The sequence below is a fragment of the Euprymna scolopes genome, chromosome 6 (assembly GCF_053919585.1).
Source record: "Euprymna scolopes isolate OS-2025 chromosome 6, ASM5391958v1, whole genome shotgun sequence".
Taxonomy (NCBI): domain Eukaryota; kingdom Metazoa; phylum Mollusca; class Cephalopoda; order Sepiida; family Sepiolidae; genus Euprymna; species Euprymna scolopes.
The window spans coordinates 77,230,151-77,251,406 of NC_136487.1; the positions used below are offsets into that span (position 1 = coordinate 77,230,151).

The 21,256-nt window shown below is 34.1% G+C and overlaps 1 protein-coding gene across 2 annotated transcripts in view; it reads right to left on the reverse strand.

The window, feature by feature from the left end:
- The window catches only part of LOC145277717 (uncharacterized), a 606,741-nt gene that overhangs the window by 104,810 nt on the left and 480,675 nt on the right, over nt 1-21,256 (reverse strand). For both annotated transcript variants that reach the window (XM_080129417.1, XM_080129416.1), the window contains one exon: nt 3,775-3,857. In XM_080129417.1, the coding sequence (XP_079985543.1) occupies nt 3,775-3,857 (83 nt within the window). The remainder of the gene's footprint in view (nt 1-3,774; nt 3,858-21,256) is intronic.

The window sequence follows — 21,256 nt, forward strand, 5'->3', positions numbered from 1 at the left end:
ATAAAACATATATATATATATATATATATATATATATATATATATATATATATATATATAATACTAAAAGTCTATGGATCTTGTATGTTTGCAATCAGATTTCCGGTTTTCAACATCCGGTTGCGCATGCGTAAATAGCAACGTCTTCAATCCGTTATTCCAATTCCGGAATTTTTATATCGCTTTTAATACAAACAATTTCATTTAATTTGATCAAATAGTTTTTTTTTTTTTTTAACGGCTAAAAACATTCAACTTCGTAAAGTCTGTCGCAGTTTCAAAAAAACTTTTCCCTTTTAAAAAAACAAAAGTAAACAAACAAGAAAAACAACACTCATTATTAATAGAAACAGCGGCGGTGAAAGAAAACACCTCTCACTTTCCCTCTAATAGATTTCAACACTCCTACTCCCTCTGTTTTCGTTACGTACGCGAGAAATCTTTAATTCATGTCATTATAAATAAATAATTTTATAAAATCAACCGTAGTTTTTTTTTTTTTTTTTTTTAACGGCTAAAAACATTCAACTTCGTAAAGTCTGTCGCAGTTTCAAAAAAACTTCTCCCTTTTAAAAAACAACACTCATTATTAATAGAAACAGCGGCGGTGAAAGAAAACACCTCTCACTTTCACTCTCATAGATTTCAACACTCCTACTCCCTCTGTTTTCGTTACGTACGCGAGAAATAGTTACGTGTATGTGTGAGAGAGAGAAAAAGGGAGCGATGTAAAACTGGATAGTTAAGCGAAAGGAAAACATAAAAGTTTTTTTAAAACACTCAAATTGTACAAAAAATGTTGTAAATAGAAAAGTATTGTCTTAGTTTTAGTGACCTTATTATTAGCATATGAATACAATATTTATTTTCTGTACAATAAGTGCTTAAGCACCCGTGCTTTTCAGCGATACATATTCAATAAAATAAATTGATTAATATAATTAATCTGGATATAAGAGAGTTAGAACCTGATAAGAAGTCTCAATTAAGCAAAAGGATAACAAAAGTTTTCTTTAAAAAAAATTAATTGTACAAAAAATGTAAATAGAAAAGAATTGTCTTAATTTTATTGACCTTATTATTAACATACAAATTAAATATTTTACACAATGGGTACTGAATGTTTGCTTAAATTAAATGAAAAAAGTTACATTTTATTTTCATTTTCTATTTAAAAAGCCATTATTAACATGTGGAGAGTGTTTTTTTTTTATTATTCTGCACTTTCAACTAACAATTTCATTTAAAAGATGATATATCAAAATTTGAATTTAACTATAATAAGGATTATGATACCTGTTCAGTGCATATTTACCTATAAGTATGACCAACCACTTATAATTCAGTAACTGTAATTTAAAAAAAAATAACAATTATAATAAACAGAACGACTCATAGAAATCTATCTATATTCTTTTTTCATTTTAATATACTTTCATAGAAATGCTTCTGTTATGTAAAAAAACAAACTATTTTCTTTATGCCACAAGTGTCACGCTCATACATGAATTCCATAGCTAATATAACGTACTGACCCAACGGGTCACGGGTGGTCTAGTATATATATAAGTGAGCGAGGTCACCAGAAATTGTTAGTTTTTTTTATAGTTGTTTTATTATTTAAATACTTTTTTGAAATAATTTTAACGTGTTTCGGACGATCTTGTGTTTTTAAAGCATTCTCTTTAGAATGTTCGTCAAATAAATGTTTTCACTAAGCCATTTTGATGATGAATGACTTTCCCAAAAAATGATAGGATGCGTGTCTCTAAACGTTTTCAAACTTTAGTCTATTTCGTCCCTCTCCTCGTTAATTGGGGTCGGTTTAGGGTCATCGGTCTTGTTCGCTTTTTATTTTTTGTGTGGATGTGTTCGTAAGTGTGTGTGCGTGTGCGTGTTTCCTTGTATTGGCTTGTGAAATGTAAGTTCTATCTCATAGTTTTAATAAGTTCTGTTTAATGTTAAATGGCATGATTTCTCTAGTGAAAAATAAATCAATATAATTCCCCAACAAACACAACAATACGAAGGAATTAAACACCTTCTTTGAAAGTCGCTAAAACCTTTACCCTCAGCAAAAAGACAACCCACACACAACCTATATTGATGTCAGATATGTCTTTGGGTGAAGCACTGCTGCAACATCTCAGAATGTGTAGTTTATAGTCATGATCGAGCACAAAATCTATTTCGCAAGGTAGAGGGGAATTTTTCTAACAATCACCTCTCCTAGAAGAAACGTTGTCACTCTATCGTTATATTGATGGTAGGTGCTCGACGGAGCTCCAATTAATGGTTCTGACTTACCTATAACCACTGTAAATAATATTCATTTCGTTTGTGCAGCCGAAATTAAACGAAACTTCTATAAGGAAAGTTTTATTCTAATAACTATCCTTCTCTAGAACACAATACCACAGAGCTACTTCCCAAGCTGACTAAAACCTGGTCGTTTTTAAACTCCAATGTTCACAAATTCTCGTTAGCTGTCCCCTCCAATAAAAGAAAATATTTTGTACAATCACCACATTGCACCTAAGAAACTTATTAATCATTATATTTCATTGGCTTTTTGGCCTTGATAAACAGTTACCCTTAATATTTAATCAAACAGCAGAAACGAAGTTCCTTTTCGTCCTTCATATGTTTTTTTTCCGAGTTTTCTTCTTGTATGTGAAGTTCATTCATTATTATGATAAAAAAACTTAATGCCATTCGTAGCAAGTAAAACGATTGCGGAAGTTACCTATTGCAACAGAGCGCGGATGCGCGTATGACAGCAGCAACAGCCAACGTATGCAAACGGCCGAGTCGTGTTCTAGGTGACGTCACAGCGAGGAAAAAAGAAAACGATTATTAAAAAACGTGAACTGTAGATGTTAGAGACGGACAGAGATAGACGTGTTATATACGTGGGCCGAGGGCAACAGGAAAAGATACGCCCTAAACATGGTCGGACAAAGACAGAGTGCGACATGTTCGGCAGAGCATAGGCTTATTAAGCATACTTAGTACGAGAAGACCGCTGAACAAGACAAAAGACGTTATTCTTTTAAGTACATATAAATAAATGTCTGTTGTTTCAATGAAAAAGAAAGAGTAAGTCGAATTCTTTCTTTGCCATTCCTACCTTGCTACGAACGGGTACAACGTTAGATTATCTTAAATTTCTGAATGAGTTTGAGTAGCTTGTAAGATCCAGTTACAGACAAAAAAGGCAAAAAAGTGATCGCATCTGATTATATTCTGGCGGGTCTCGTGAAGTGACGTAAAATAGCATTATTCATATGCAAATAAGATGGTGCTTGACTGGATTTAAATACCTTGTTTTCAGTGAAGGAGTGAGTTTTTTTTTGTTTGAGTTGTGTGTTTGGACCTCTGTGTGTTCGTACAGTCACAAACTACAATTATTGCAAGACTGCTTCCCTGCATATTACAACAGTTTTCTTCGAATAAAACTTCCAACAAATAGTTGTCAAAAATCATCTCCATAAGTAATCAAGTCCACGTCATTTCATACACCATTTTCAACCGTCTCAAAAGATTAATCTTTTACATGACAACCACTAAATCAGGTTAGCCGTTAACCTCGAATGTCTTCCGATCTTGATACAAGGCGATTATTAAAAACATCCTATAAATACTCTCTACTATTAATGTTATAATGCGTCAATATGTGGTACGCGTTATTGTAAAGATAAATACGACAAGTAAAATGTTATATGAAGCCATTTTGCCTTCAAGTCGTTAAGTATTGTATGACAGGACACTTACCTCCATCGTATTTATTTTTCTTAAGTCAACCATGGATTCTTCATTATCCAATAAAACCGACACATACTTGCTCTCTCCGTTACCTGAAAAAAATAACAAGGTTATTAATTATCGGAAATACCATAAATATTTAATTGTTCCCCAAAGGCAATTGTTTACTAAGTCTATGATTGTCTGCGGGAATTGGAACCGCGCCACATACACATACAATAGCAATCTATATATTAATACGATGCCGCGTGTGTTCTTTTGTTTGTCACGCTTACATCTGCGTCGCTTAATTGTTATGTTCTATTTCTTTTCGTAAATAATTTTTCCAAGAATTCTTCATAAGTTTTGGTTTCGTTTTCGACTATAGCTGATGGCACTTAAATCATTTGTTTTTTTTTATAAATAATTTTAACAAGAATTCGTCATAAGTTTTGTTTTCGGTTTCTATTATGGCTGAAGGAACACAAGTTATATATATATATATATATATATATATATATACATATATTTTTTTCATACGTTTTTATTTCGGTTTCGATTCAAGCTAATGCATCCAAGTCAAATGGATATATATATATTTTTTTTTTAAATCGCAACTTTATATGTAAAAATCGATAGAATATTAACTCTATAATAATATACACGAAATCTGCAAAAAGTAAAATATCATATCTAAGCGTACTTTACGACCGGTCTTTACCGGACGTTCGTGCTAGCTTAGATAAATACTTTTGTAGTTTTAACAAAAAAGTTACAATAATATCAGAGCATCTCCATTTACACTGAACATCTACAGAATGCCAACATCAATATATTACATATGAATGAGTGCTCTGTGGATTTTAAACAGGTCCCGCTAGTGAGAGTTAAAAGGGATTTGGATGATGAAGAAAATCAAAATAGTACCGGTAATAGTAGGAGCACTAGGAACAATTCCGAAAAACTTCGAAAAAAGAATGGCAGAAATTGGAATCAGGGGAATAACTGCAAAAATACAACGCCTAACGATAAAGAAAACGGTTGAAATATTAAGGAAAATCATAGAATGTGGGGAATAACACAAGACAATATAACATAGAAGCGCTACAGGGAATGAAGAACGCCGAAGCTGCATATCAACAAGTTCTACACCAACATCATTCATCCCCCCATTGTCTCATCACCGTTCCCCCCAATAGAAAAGTGATATCAAAGAGCCGAAAAGAATCAAGGAGGATAGAGCGCTGGCCAGACCTCTGCTGGACAAGCACGAAGAGAACTGGAATCGTGGGGAGGCTTAGTGCCACTCAAATTCCAGTATAAACCAATGGCCATTACCAGCGAGAAATCAATGGTATGAGGCTGTTGCGATGACGCAGATTTATCTGCAAATGCTATCGAAGGAGCTGAAGAGAGCTGGACGTCTGGGGAGACTTGTTGTCACTCAGCTTCCAGAGAACACCATAGGTTTCCAAACCGATCGTTTGTTGTCTTGTGTAAAAGCTCCATGTGAGCCAATAATAATGATAAAAATAATAATGATGATGGTGATGATGATCATGATGACAACGACGACAACAACAACAACAACAATAATAATAATAATGATGATGATGATGATGACAACGACGACAACGATAATAATAATAATAATAATAATAATAACATTAATAATAATAATAACAACAACAACAACAACAACAATAATAATAATAATAATAATAATAATAATAATAATAATAATAATAATAATAATAATAATAAAAAAAGTGAGACCAAACAGCCAAGTAAAGTCAAGGATGACGGAAAGACCGAGAAGAGAGCACTGACCAGTTTCCGCTGAATAAGTGCTAAGAGAACTGGGACCTTGGGGAGGCTTATTGCCACTCAAACTCCAGTGAAGTCCAATAGCCGCTGTTAACGAGAAATCAATAGCAAATAGCTGTTGCAATAATACAAATTTATTTGCAAATACTATCGAAAGAGGTGGAGAGTACTGGAAATCTGGGGATACCTGTCGTCACTCAGCTTCCAGAGAACACCACAGGCTGTTTTCGAGGAGAGATCATTGATGACTTGTGTGAAACCTCCTTGTGAGCCAATAATAATAATAATAATAATAATAATAATAATAATAATAATCATAATAATAATAATAATAATAATAATAATAATAATAATAATAATAATACATCTTTTACTTACAATAAGTATTTCTAAATCTATCTATCTATCTATCTATCTATCTATCTATCTATCTATGCAACGTCTATAAAGCAACACTGTGCCGGTACAGCATTAAAATGGATGACCATTTGCGAATGATAGAATTTTTAATTGATAGTAAGTGAATTTCGTTTTACTTGTTCGAAATACTATCGCTTATACGCCATGGTTTTTTTTAGGTTCTTTTGTTTTACGGCATATCAACCCTTTTTGGGTTAATGCCGAATCCAGTTATTTTAGAAATAGTATTCATGTTGAATCTAGTTATTTTGTAGAAGGTTTTTATTCTTCAAGCTCTATGTATCTTCAATCGCTAGTTTGTAGTGTTTGGTTTGGTTGTTTTATAGTGTATTTTATTGTCTTTGTTCCCTGCTCTGCAGAAGATGAATGAGTTTTGCAATAGGAGAGGGAGAAGGGTTACAGTATAAATGTTTGGTACATTTCAAGTTAGGAAACCAGTCAGGAAGTTGGGGAGATAGAAAGAGAAAGGGGGAAAAGAAGGAAAAGGAGGAAAAGGTGTGTTTTTGTTTTTGGGTTTGCAGAACATAATTAAGTTTCGCAAAAAAGGAAGTAGAAAAAGAAAAAGCATCAATGTTAAGTGTATCTTGTCTCAGGAAGCCAATATCTTCAGACAACCTGATCTGGTAGCACCAGGCCATCTTTTTTCTGCACAAATTTTTCTTCTTTTTTTTTTTAGTCGGGAGATAAATTTGTTATGAAAGTTTGACAAAAAGTTGTCCACTAATTTTGATATTTAACAAGGATTTCTTTACCGTCGTGTAATTTATAATTGAATATTTCGGCAGGAATGGGTCATGCACATCCGCATACGCAACTGCCTGCGTAAATTAAATTTACTATTAGAAAAGAAAAAACAAACAAACAAACAAACAGAACAAAAAAAAAACAAACAAAAAAACAAAAACGAAACTAAATTGTAAAATTGTTAACATAAAGAAGAGTTAATTAAATAATCGTGCGTGAAAGAAAATTTCCACTAGCAAAAAAGGTGAACAATTCGACAAAGTGAAATGTAATTGACAGCAATTAGGAATAACATATGAAGCTAAATTTAATTAACTCATTAACGACATCTTTTTTTTTGTGTGTGTGAAGTCTGTCAAGATATGGTAATATATCGGTACCAGATCTGGCGTTAGCACTGTGACCCATGAAGCTAAACCCCAGACTGCATAAAGAAAATATCTCAAAGAATGTCTACCGAAAACTATGTAAAAAATGACACCTCCCAAGTTCAACTTAACCATGAAATCGTTAATAAAATTCACAATCCTTTCTTCCATGTTTCATACAAATAAACTTCAGTCTGTGTCTGTCTTGCCCATCAAGTTCCAACCTCCAACAGCTACCAGCGCTTCCTTTCTCGGTGTAACAACTAGTGATTGAACGATTCCAATATTTTTACCACGATTCCGATACAATTATCGATTTCATAATAAATTCCCGATTTCGATACAATTACTGATTCCGATTCTTTATAAATTTTTGAATATTGAACTATAGAGTTGTTATTTTCTCTGGATTACCATAAAAACACATTTTAAAGGTGCACATATTTTGTCAGACATGAAAATACACTTGCAGGTTGAGGGGGGAATCTATGAATTTTAGTTTTAGCGGTATTATAAAAACAATGCATGACTATAGATTATCATTAGTACCAACAGTTGAGGATTTTCATTTAAACAAAATCAAATAAACGAAAGACAATTAAAAGAATCGTTATGGCATCGGAAAATAAGCATCCATTTTTCCGATTCCGATACCCCCCAAAATTTCGAGTTTTCCAAATACCGATTCCGATTAATCGTCTCAACACTGGAAATAACCCATACTCTGGTTTGCGTGGATAGGTAGGCGATATGTGCATAACGGTTCAAATATTGTCATATCAAGCCAAACTATATCGTTAAAAATTGTGCCAAGCAAGTCAGCTAGTAAGCATAGCATAGAAAATGACATTGTTGTCAATTGTCGACATCGAAATGTAATGAAATAACTAGATTCTCATAGAAAGATGGGTCACTCTTGAGTCATTCATTCCATTTTCTCTTTGCATCGATCTATTAGATTTTGTTCAGCCGACGGGGAATTTACTTTATGTTGAATCAGCCTTTATTTAATCATTTCCTTCTTGCAAACACAGACAGTATATAAACATAATTTTTCTATTTAAAATATGAATTTCTATAACAGAAAGGTTCTCAACTGGTACTAGAATTATAAAACATTAACTTCTTGCAAACATATATATCATATATATATATATATATATATATATATATATATATATATATATATATATATATATATATATATATATATATATATATATTGGGGCCGGGGCCGATAATGGCGACTATTTTCCTGGATTTCCATAAAGAGCAATTACTCTCTGGACCCATGATACTCTTAGTATATTTTCGATATGTGGACGATACATTTTGTCTCATCAATCACCAAACAGAGGCAAACATTTTTTTCTCTGTACTCAATAAAATGCATTCTGCGTTAAAGTAAACTTATAAAGGAGAATTTAACTCGCCCATAACTTTCCTTGGTGTATTCCTAACAAAAACACCATCTAGTTAACCTGCATCAATATACCGCAAATCTACATTTATACAAGCTGGGATTTATTTTGCCCTCCAAAACGTAAGATTAATGTAATTTGAACCCTAACAAATCGTGACCTTATGATTTGTTCCAAATCAAAAATGGATGAGGAATTTAAAATAATTACTGATACCCTATCCAAGAATGAGTATCCTCTGGACGTAATTAGGTCAGTTATGCAAGAAAAATAACTTTTTAAGTTTTCTGAAACTAAAATTCACACAGTAAATAAATGTCCAATATATCTACGTTTACCGTGGTTGGTGACAGTAAATGGGAAATTCGCTGAGCAAATTAACTCAAAAGTTGCAAAGTTGTTATTTTGCTTCAAATGTGCGTTGTGTTCTATACGAGCACGAATGTGCTATCCTCTCGAAAAGATGTTCTACTCGCCTCCATCATAATAATAGTGTAATTTACAATTTTGAATGTAGTTGCGGTGGCAACTATGTGGGTTGAACGACATTGAAATTGGATGGAAGAGTCCAACAGCACTTAGCTGCCAAAATCAGAAATGGGACATACCGAGCAACAGACGTACTTGCCAACACATACGGGTCTTCAATCAATGACTATCTCATTAAAAAAATGTGCACCATTCCATTTAAAGATCTTGGAGACTGTTCACGTTCGGTTGAGAAGGCTTTCTCTCTATAAGCAGAGGGAATATCTCTTAGGTTTGAGGGTGATTAGTCTTTACTACCTTCGAGAAATGCCATAACCTTGCTTTATTTTAATCACTTCCCACTTTTTCGCCACACATAACATAACGCAACGTAATTTTATTTTAAATGTACATATTTTCGATTTTCCTTTTTAAAATCACTCGATATATCTTTGAGAAACCGAGGGCTAAACCGACCAGCTGACCCCCCCTTCATTTTTCTTTTCTTTATTTTAAAACACATTTTACTTTTAATCATAAATTATAAAAGTCTTCCCTTCATGATATATATATATATATATATATATATATATATATATATATATATATATATATATATATATATATATATATATATATATATCATGATCGTACAAATAATTGATTTTGTTGTTGTTCCTTCTTATGAAACGGATTTTTAATTTAATTATAATTTGATTTTTAAATTATCAATCACATTACTAAATATTAAATTAGCTCTAGGATATTTACCTATTGAATTTATTATATATCTAAATTACAACGAGCACTTTTTCTTTCCTTGTATTTTAATTAAACTAGTAATTTTACTATTACATTAAAATACACTTTGCTCTTTAGACTATTGTTCTAATCTCCTTTAAATTATATATATATATATATATATATATATATATATATATATATATATATATATTCAGGCATACATTGTTAAAAAAACCCAAAAAACTTTTGTTTAGTAATACCTTTTTTTATTTTTTCTATTTTTCGTATTATCTTTTTTTGTATATATATCGAACGTACGGGTGTATGGTCCAAGCAGATTTTCTTATCGAAATGTCCGCGATTTTAACTTTTTTGTGAAATCGTCTTCACATCATCAGGAATGTGTGTTAGTCTCAGTAAGGAATTATGGGAAAATTTATTTAAATAGTAGTTGGAGTGCGAGCAAAGTTCATTGGATCTGCTGACAGCGTGGGGGCCTTGGTACGGTATGGGAAGCGAGAAAACCGTGGCTGTTTTACGGTCAGTGGCAGAAACGGGTTGGAGGTATTATGCGACGTATTTGAGTGTATTGGTACTATTCTGAAATGTCACCTGATTCAGGCTAGGGTTTTGCGTTTTGATATAAATAGCCTCAAGGATTTTAAGTTTCTTTACATTCGCTTCGAGGTGTAGTATTTTGGTGTTGTTAACTAGAATTTCTCTGAAATTTGAGAGGGGGCAGTGATGTTTTTTATGTTAATGTTTGAAGATGGCACTAGATTCTATATTATGACAAGCAAGGCGGCGTAAAAATGTTGTGATCGTATGTCCGACGTAACTATTAGTTGCATTATTGTTATAGGAGTTACATTCTTCCAAGGGGCATTTGAACTTACAGATGATATTGTCCGTCCTAGTGTTTTAAGCGGAGGGGAGGGGTTGTTTTTAATAACTAAGTTTTGGGTTAAAATTGTTTTTTTAGAGTAAATGAGGAATCTAATGTTATTGTTGTCTACAGGGGAGATGTATCTATAGGTGATGTCTTTATAGCGATTTCTTCTAACTTAAAGCCCGAATGCATTTGATTGCAGTAGAATATGTCTGTTGTATTAGAGTTATGGTGTTTGGGGTGGTACTGTAAGTGGGAGTGTTAAGTTCTGGTACATGGAGTTTATGTGTTGATCAACAATATAATTTGTGAAACCGCTATTGACGAAGACTTGTTTTATTTCTTTAGTTCGATGGGTAGTATTTTTTTGTTGAAGAGATAAGTTTTGCTAGGTTGAGAAGGTTTTTGATGATAGCTATTTTGTAACGGTGGGGGCATTCACTCTGGAAATTTAGAAGGCAAGAATTATAGCAGGAAGGTTTTATTGTAGTTGGAAATGCTAAAGGTGTTATTAGAAGTGTCAATAAGGACGTCAAGGAAAGACATGTTGTTATTAACATTTAATTTAAAAGTGAATTTGAGTACGGAGTTGTCTTAAGTGTAAAATGTGTTAGAAGTTATTAGCAAGGAGGAGAATATCGTCTACATACCTTGCATAAAGAGAGGGTTTATTGGTGTTGTTAAGTATCAGGTTTTCGAGATGACTCATGCAGAACTTACTGAAGATGGGCCCGATGACGGAAACCATGTATACGTCGTCTGTTTGGGTGTAAATGTTCGCTATGTGGTCATAGAAGGGTACTCTGGTGGTGCAGACTAGAAGTAATTTTGTGAGTATTTTTTCGTTAGGGAGAGATGGGCTTTTGTATGTGTGGTTGAGGATTAGATAATCAGTTTTTTTACGGGAACGTTTGTGAATAAGCTTTCAACATCAAGAGAGGAGATTTTTTTTAGTTGTCAGGTTGTTCAGATTTAAGGATTTGTAAGAGTTTTGTGTAGATTTTACACTATATTTACTGGATATATATAGGCTAATGAATAGTGAATACGAGGGGTGTGCAATAAGTAATGCCCCTGACCCACTTTAAGTTGTCTGATCTAGCTGAAATTTTGCATGTACAATGATTTATATCTCTACGGGTTATGTGGCAAATTACAGCTCTGAACTAGTTTCTGTTTTACAGGTGTTTGAACTGAATCAGGTGTGAAATGGAGCCTGTTGAATGTCGAGCAATGATCCGGTTTTTGTATTTGAGTGCCCGAGGATGAATTTGGAGATGTGCCAAGAAGATGAGTCAAAGTTTTTCAAAATACTGATTACACAGGATGAAACCTGGGTTCATCACTATGATCCAGAAACCAAAGCCCAGTCAATGCATTGGAAGCACTTGGACACACCACCTCCAAAGAAGGCAAGGTGCAGCCCTCAGCTGGCAAGGTCATGCTCACAGTCTTCTTGGACCAGTACGGAGTAGTGATGACAGATTTCCTGGCAAAGGGTACCACAATTACAGGAGCCTATTATGCTTCACTTTTGAAGAAATTAAGGGAAGCTATCAAAATCAAGAGGCGGTGCAAGATCAGCAAAGGTACCCTCCTCCTGCAGGACAACGCTCCGGTTCACAACTCTCATGTCGCCAGATCAGAAGCACGAGCGTATGGTTATGAAATCCCCTCCTATCCTTCCTACTCTCCTGATCTTGCACCCTCTGACTTTCACCTCTTCCCAGCCATGAAGTTGCTTTTGAAAGGAAAGCGTTTCCCAGATGATACAACCTTGATTTCTGAAGTCAATTCGTGGTTTGAGGATCAACCTGGAGTGTTCTAGAAAAACGGTCTCCAGAGCTGCATCAAACGATGGGAGAAATGCATAACTCTGGGTTGTTCCTATATAGAGAAAGACTAATAACTGTGCCAAGTTTCGTTGCTCTACTGCTATGCTGATTTAAAAAAAAATGTGCGCTCGTCGAGTATAGTTTGTGGATTTTCATGATAGTCGGATTTATTTAATACTAGCCTAGGTGCCCGGCGTTGCCCGGGTGTTTGGAGGTGTGTATTGAGCAAAAAAAAAAGTGGTAGTAGGCAGACAGGTTCGAACCCGTATCGCTAAGGAGGAAAAGAACGTGAAAATAAAAACATGACGTCTTTGCCACTGCATCCATCGCCACACCGGAAGTGGCAAAAGTTTTAAATTAAGTCTAGTCAATCGAAAGGTGGAAAGGACTTTCGAAAATATCGGCAAAAAAGCGACCACTGCTTGTAGAAAAGGGCCCTGCTGAGGATGAAGGAACTAATGTTTTAGCCAATATTTCAATATTTGTCGTCCGACAGGTCGAGCTCTAAAACGATACTGACCTCGGGAAAATCCGTCGCCTCTGTCGAAAGTTTTAGGCAGACATAGATAGATAGATAGATAGATAGATACATGCGTACATACATGCATACATACATACGTACATTTAAACAGACAGGTGAGATTTATATGATAGACTACAAATATATTTGTCTTGTCAGCTTTTTTTAGGCTAGAGGTTATATTGAGTTGGAGTTTTGTTTGTTGTGTCGGTTTTTAGTGGATTAAGATTTTAGAAGATCGCGTAAACTGGGGTGGGTGGTAATTTTGCTGTCCGCTTCCAGTTGGGTAATTTTTCCATATAATTATTCGATTTCCGCTTTTTTGGTCCACCGGCTTAGTAGGATTTGTTTGTTTTGGTGTTTGAACGAATTAAATAGATGGCAATTTATTCCGAGGTTTAGAAATTCTTTTTTGTGCTCGGTGAGGTCTTGGTCCGATAGGTTGATGTAGTGTCGTGTGTGGTTTGGGAGTACGATACTTCCTTTGTATAAGGGGTTTAATTTTTTATGAATTCGATAGGAGTGTTCGAAGTTGGTGACGATATCATTGAGTCGCTGCTGGAGTTCTGTATTTTGTTCTTCAGCGACGACAGGGCTTGATTTTTTTTCAATACATATATATATATATATATATATATATATATATATATATATATATATATATATATATATATAAGAGGAACTCTACCTCTGTGTATGTATCTGCGTGTGAGTTCGTTCCATATGCATTCGAAAACGGCTCGGACAATTTTTATGAAAATTTCACACAAACGAAGTTTATGTACCTGGAAGTGTTCTTAGATAGACTTTGTATCGGAGTATCTTCGATAAGTATCAGTAATTTACAATCGAAATAATCCGATGGAAGGCGTAACATGAGATTTTGACTAAATGTAACACTTACACAACCTAACACCACAAGTATATTTGAGAAGTTTTATTACCGCATAAGCTGAACGGCTCGACATATGTAATCAACAGTAGGTTCTCTGATATGACAGGGACGCGTTTGGAATGGATGATATGCCGTAAACCATAACAACCAGACCTCACATTTCTGCTAAATAATGTTTGAATTTTTCTGGTGGACATCTGTCGTTTTCACAGATGAGACGATATAAATGTCTCCTTTTTCTTACTCATTGTGAACACAATGATTATTTCATATATTAAGACATTTTCTATTTGCAGATTTAAGGTTATAAATTTTTATATTAATAAATTTATGACACAACTTCACACCTGTGTGAAGGCCTTGCATTAACGTAACGTGTGTGTGTGTGTGTGTATTCCCTATAGACTCCGAAACGGCTGGGCTGATTTTTTAAATTTAAATTTCACATAAATATACTTTATGTGTCTGGCAGTGTTCTTAGGTAGGTTTTGTATCGGAATGTCTTCGATAAGTATCAATAATCGATAAAAATCCGATGAAAGAAATAACAGGAGATTGTGACCAAAGTTAATTCCTTATACAGCCTAACATTACAAGTGCATTTGAGAAGTTTTATTAGTCATCAAGCAGAATAACCCAGTATATAAAATCAACAGTAGATGTTTTGATATGACGAGGGAGGGGCACGTTCGAAACAAATGTTTCTGCTTATAGCACAGTTGCATCATGATACTTGACTTCTGCATTTTAAACTTTATTTTAAGCCATTGTATACGAAAAATAATTTGATATAAGCAACAGAAGATTATCTACAGTGAAATATAGACTGTAATGTATTGTGAACTAGATCATTACAGGGGGCACGTGAAGCTTCCTCCGGTGCACCAACTAGAACAGGCAATCAATCGATTTCATTGAAAAATGGGCGATCTCACCGATTTCGATGACAATAAAAATATGGGAGTGTGAAACATTCGTTGATCATCATTCAATCCTGGGCAACGTCGGGCCCCCTACTGATATATATATATATATATATATATGATGAAAATAATGGAAATAGTATTCCGACAAAATAGAGAAATAAAAAGGAACAAACCGTATTATGTGTTCATCAACGTTTCGTCTTTATTCATCCAGAGGAAGTCTCGAAATAAATACGAAACGTTGATGAAAACATAATACGGTTTCTTCCTTTTTATTTCTCTCTCTCTCTCTCTCTATATATATATATATATATATATATAATATAATATAATATAATATATATTATATTATATTATATTATATATATAATATGATATAATATATATTATATTATATTATATTATATATATATATAATATAATATAATATATATTATATTATATTATATTATATTATATCACAAATATTGTTTCTGATTTCATCATATATCGATCATAAATCGTGATTAATATTCAGATTCGATATTAAGTTTTAGAAAAAAATGTGAAATAATTAAATCGATACATTGCGCCAAATTTGATTTATTTGATAAAATGATCGATTTGATACCATCTGCATCTAGGAAACATGACACCATGTTTTAACTGAAACACAATCCGCATATTCCTGTGCGTCTATCTGTATATCGAGTCTCATGCGTTCTGTGCACGTTGCGTATGTATCTACTCTTTCTGCCAGATGTGAGGCACAAGATAAAGTAGGGTTTTGAAAACCCAGTCATATAAGTAGCATGCAATCTGTCCTAGAGAATATGCCCGAGCAACCCCTTTGTCATTATCAGTTGCAGCGCCACGGGTGATTAAAAAGAAAACTAACCCTTTCTTCCAATCGTAAAGGTCAAAGGTCAAGGTTATAGCCTATATATATCTACGATTTAGTTTATCTCTGCCGTCAATGACTGGGCTATGAAAACATGTTTACTGCAAGCCTAAAAATTAAAGCATGAACCAGTAGCTACTACGTTATGCTTTCGTAATGCCGGCGTTCGACCTTCACCTGGCAATTTTTGTTTTTTTAATTTTCACACTTTTGCACCGATTTTCCCGGGCTAAAACTCAAATATAAAGTTTTGCATGGATTAAAATAACTTATATATGAAGTTCCCTGTCTGTAGACCAAAAGCTCTTGGAGGTGTTTGGTAGGCAAAATTTGTTAAACAAAAATATATACGTATACATAAATATATATGGAAACAATTTTGTGTTTACTCTAAACTTTTTACGAAAATATTATGCAAGTATAAATTATGGAGAATATCTGCATGAATATAATTACACGTAATAGTTAACTAAAGAGGATCATCCCATAAGAAAACCGAAGCAACTAATAGGGAATTTATTAAAATGAATGTTTAAAAGAATCTTTTGCTAGTGAATGCAATTCCACAACCCATATATAAGAAAATTGTATTTTCTTTTTAAATAAATAGAAAAGAGGGTTTTTAATATCAATATCAATAAACAGAAAAGATACACGAATTTATAGGAGTATAGATAGATAGATAGATAGATAGATAGATAGATATAATCTCCTAGAACCCACATCACTGGACCGATCATAACCACACCTGACCTGATGATGGTTTCGTAGCTAGCAATGATGCACATCATTTTATAAGGTCAAGGTCAAAGGTTATGGTCATATTTGATGCGGTTCTTCATAAACTTCCCACCGTGGGATGTTGGCGAACTCCAACTTGGTGTGTACCATCCCTAGGTGGAGGAGTTTATGAAGAGCCGCACCAAATATGGCTTTGACATTGAACAATTTAACATTACGCTAGGTAGATCTGCTAGTATATATATATATATATATATATATATATATATATATATATATATATATATATATATAACATAGTTAAGCTTACAAACTTTCTTGTTATATACTGCACTCTAATCCTGGTCACGGCATTGCGGTGTTATTTCAGTAGTTAATGGTCCAATCATCATTACAATGCAATCTGCAATCCCCTCTGATCCATTCGGGCAGTATAAAAAATAGGAGGCATTACGTTTGAAACAGCCCTCGTATATTACAAATGCAACTGAGCACCCTTTGTTGCTATATTTCGCAATAAAAAAAACTATATTTGACAGAATTTTTTCTAAATCAGTAGTATAGCTTGGGGAATATGTTATATGTGCGAATATCGGTCTGGGTATACTTCGTTTGCCAGTTAAAGGCCATCAAAACGACACCGATCAACATTATTTATTGTAGACATCTAAAACGTATAATGTGTTTGATAATGCGCTGATGAAATAAGCCTGGTTCTGGTGTTACAACATACATCGCCTAAACTTAGTAAAATGACATCAAGCAAATCTAAAAAGCCATGGGGCTCAAAACAAAGAGTTGGGCGTCATGGTCGACAGGGGCTGTGTTAATAGTACAAATGGGGATCTCTAGTTGAAATTCTGTGAATGTTGGTCCTTCTTATTTCAAATAAATGCATAAGCAAACTAAAAGATCACGCAGATGAAGAAACGAATCACAAAATAGAGTGCTACTATAAAGGTAACCCTTCATACAAACAGGTTCTTTTACATGTATAGAACACACTCCCGAAGTTATGCTATGCAGTTAAATGGGCTGGTATATTTTTTTTTGGGGGGGGGGGGGAGGGGAAACAACAACAAAACAAAAAGTTCACAGATAGAATTTCCCCCTAACAATTTTCTCTCTACACTTCCAGCAAGCACTTGCCGCCCTCACTTCTGCCAGAAGGCGTTTTATTAAAAAAAAATATGACTGCATTTCATTTGCATATGTGTGCGGTAAATGGTGTGCTATTCCACGAGACCACACCTTATAAAGCCACGAGCGCCATCTTTAATCTATCTCTCCCTTTCTCTCTCTCTTTCAGATCCCACCTGAAGGTAAGTAGTATAGCCACACAAGGCACATACACGTGGGCGCTTGCATCTTTGACTATTGCATTCAACTCTACATGCCACTAATTTTCTAAACACCTTGTATATATGGATTTGATTCGATTGCGAATAAATACATACCTAGAATGAGATGCGCATCATTATGTGCACTACTGTTAGCACTACTACTACTACTACTACTACTACTACTACTACTACTACTACCGCCACTGCTACTGCTACTTCTACTTTAAGTAATAGCAATAAACTATTCTAGATTAGAGATTAGACATAATGGCGGATACTTTTCGCATAAAGATAACTCGGTATGATTCAAGACCATTAAAGTGTACCCTTTGTCGCATCCCAAAGCACGCAGCTTCCTTTAGAAATCAGTCTGCTGTGTCCAATGGCAAGTAGATCCAAGACTACTGAAGCAGATTGATAAGTTGGATCCCTCAATCACTTCCGTTTAAGAACACTGTTGGGACTAGGGGTTTGATCTATTTTTGTCTGGTTTATCGTCCCGGACGCATTCCTCGAAACCACGTTAAGATGACCATGCAAAACGCAATTTGGAAGTAGTTATATATATATATATATATATATATATATATATATATATATATATATATATATATATATATATAACTACTTCATTTAATCACATTAATTAATATATGAAAATATAATTTTATGCGTAAAGTTTCAGTATTTACATCAACAGTGCTCAATACATAGGTAGAGCTAGGAAGTAAGTTATATAAATATATATGACAATTAAGCTACGCAGAATATTCCGCGTTTAATTCTCGTGAACCTGACGAATTCTCACGAGAATGAAACGCGGAATATTCTGTGTAGCTTAATTGCCATATATATTTTCATAATTTTTATAACTTACTATATATATATATATATATATATATATATATATATATATATATATATATATTGTGAGAATATGTGTGTAAGGACACTTTCCAACCTATACACTCAACACATTTTTGATCTACAGACTTGAAATTTGGTATATAGGATATTCAAACATGTAGAAAACGTTTTAGTCAATTTCCATCCGAAAAAATCTGCTAATGGGTCACAATTAGCAAGTTGATCCGTAGGGAGGGGGGTCGGCGAATTTTGATCTGTGTCAGCTGTTTCACGACTGCGCGTGCGCGGTCGAGAAATATGACTGCTTTTTATGTTAAGAATTTTATTTTTTGAAAACATTCTGTAAATGTTCTGTCAAGCTGGTCTAATGGTTATCGTACTCGACTCAATGTCTTTAAGTTTGATCTCAGCTTGAATATCTTTTTCCTCACTTTTACTTTTATTTGCTTACTTTTTAAAAAATTACTTAAAAAAAACGCATAATACTCCCATGCACATATCTCAGTTTTTATATGAATTAAAATATAATATTTATGCGTATTTTACAACTGGGCGGCCTGCTTGTACATTTATTTATTTATTTACTATAATAATTATTAAATACCTACGGACAGTAGTGTTTCTTTCTTTAGGAAATCTTCAGTGCAGGGTGTCACGATTAACACCAGTCGATAGATTCGAACCCAGCGAAACAAGCCATCTCTGGTTTGATTAGCAAGGAGCGTATCAATTCGACTACCGTTATCCGCGTGAAATAATGTTGAAATTTAAACATTTCATTTAAAAAATGTTTTTTTAAAGGTCAGTCAGAGTGATTTAATCATTATATATATATATATATATATATATATAAATATATATATATATATATATATATGTATTTATATAAAATGGGTTAAGAAATTCCAACGGAAGACAGATGTATATTTAAATAAGGGAGTAGTCACCAACAATGTGTATTTTTAACATTATTTTATTATTCCGTGTCTTGGTTTTTCATTGAGAATTATGTTTGGATCATTGTAATAATGTTTTTACGTCATTGAAATCGTTTTTACGCGCGTTTCAGACGTTCTGTGATGCGTCCTCGTCAGAAATTATTTTCAAATGTGTTGGAGATGTAAAAATGGCGATTTTCGTAGTTAATTTGAAGTTTTTCCAACGGGTGTTTATTATTCATTGGTATGCTCAATTTTTATTGCTCTTTTATTGGACTTGTGAGGGAGACCGTTGACCTGGCTGTAGTCGCTATCTCTTTCTCCTAATGTTTTTTCTTTTCCTTTAGGGTGGGGTAGCGTGTGTGTGTGTTTGTGTGCGTGTGTGTGCGTGTGTGTGCGTGTGTGTGTTTGCTTTTATTGGTTTGGGAATGTGTATATTGTTTTATAGTATTTTGGGGTTATTTGCTTCCTTAGGAAGGCGGCTGTGATCCGAGGTCGTTACTAATGTGTATGTGTAGGGAGGGGGGACTAGCTCTTCTGAAATAAGTGTAGGGGCGCTTTCATTCTATTTTGATATTTATTTTTTGGATTCTTGGATTTTAGTATTGTGATTTTTTTCAGGTTTTAGTCTTTTCGGGTATTCCTTTTATTGTGTTTGTTTAGAAAGAGGGGTGTATTTAAAATAGGGGATTTTTTAATGTTTCTATTTATTTGTCTCCCCATGTGGGTATGGCCAGACCCAGGATCGGTTCCTAGTGTGGGGAAGATTTTGTTCCCCAGAGGGGGGCATTGGAGGGGGTATAGGTATGGGAGGGGGATGATAGAAGGGATGATAGCTGTTTCAGTCATGAGGGGGTTCTCCTCCACTGACTGAGGAGGGAGCGAGGTGTTGGAACAGATATTATACTATGGTTCTAGGTGTTTCCTAGTGTTGTTGGTTTCGAGGTTAAGTAGGGTTGGTGTCGTTCAGTGTGTTGTATTAGAGATAGGGGTGTTATGTATGTGTGTGGTTGTATGCGCGCACGTGTGTGTGTTTTAATGTGTCGATTCTGGTTTATGTGTGGGTGTGTATATGTGTATGTGTATGGGTGTGCATGCAAGTGTATCTTGCATTTCATATTTTTGTGTGATAGTATTAGGTTCTGTTCAGTTCAGGAGTGAATCTGGTGATGAAGTTTTTTTCCTGTGTAAGTAAATAAAAATAATTGTCTGTTTGGAAGATTGGCATTATTTTGAAGCTGTTTCCACTGCATGTGTGTACGTGTTTTGAAACATAGAGGTGTCTGTTATCTGCAATTTTGATGTTGCTCTTATGTAAGGCCACTCTATTGCTGAAATCTTTGGTGGCGCCTATGTAGGATTAGTGGTAGTGGGTATCCTCTTTTCCGCAGTGTTATTTGTTGTTTATTCAGTCTAGTTGAACGGAGGTGTCTGTCTGTTACTATGCTGCAGACTCTACGTGCTAGGGAGTAGGATATTCATTTTAGACAGTTTTTAGGATGGTGGCTTTTGAAGTGGAGGTATTGTTTAGTTTCCGTGGGTTTGTGGTAGATGTCTGTGATTATTTTGTTGTTTTTTATTGTTACTAGGATGTCTAGGAAATACAGAAAGGTATTGAACTGGCTGAAAAAATTCCAATAGACCAACTAAGAACCCCAAAAGAACACAACAAAGAACAAATTCTAG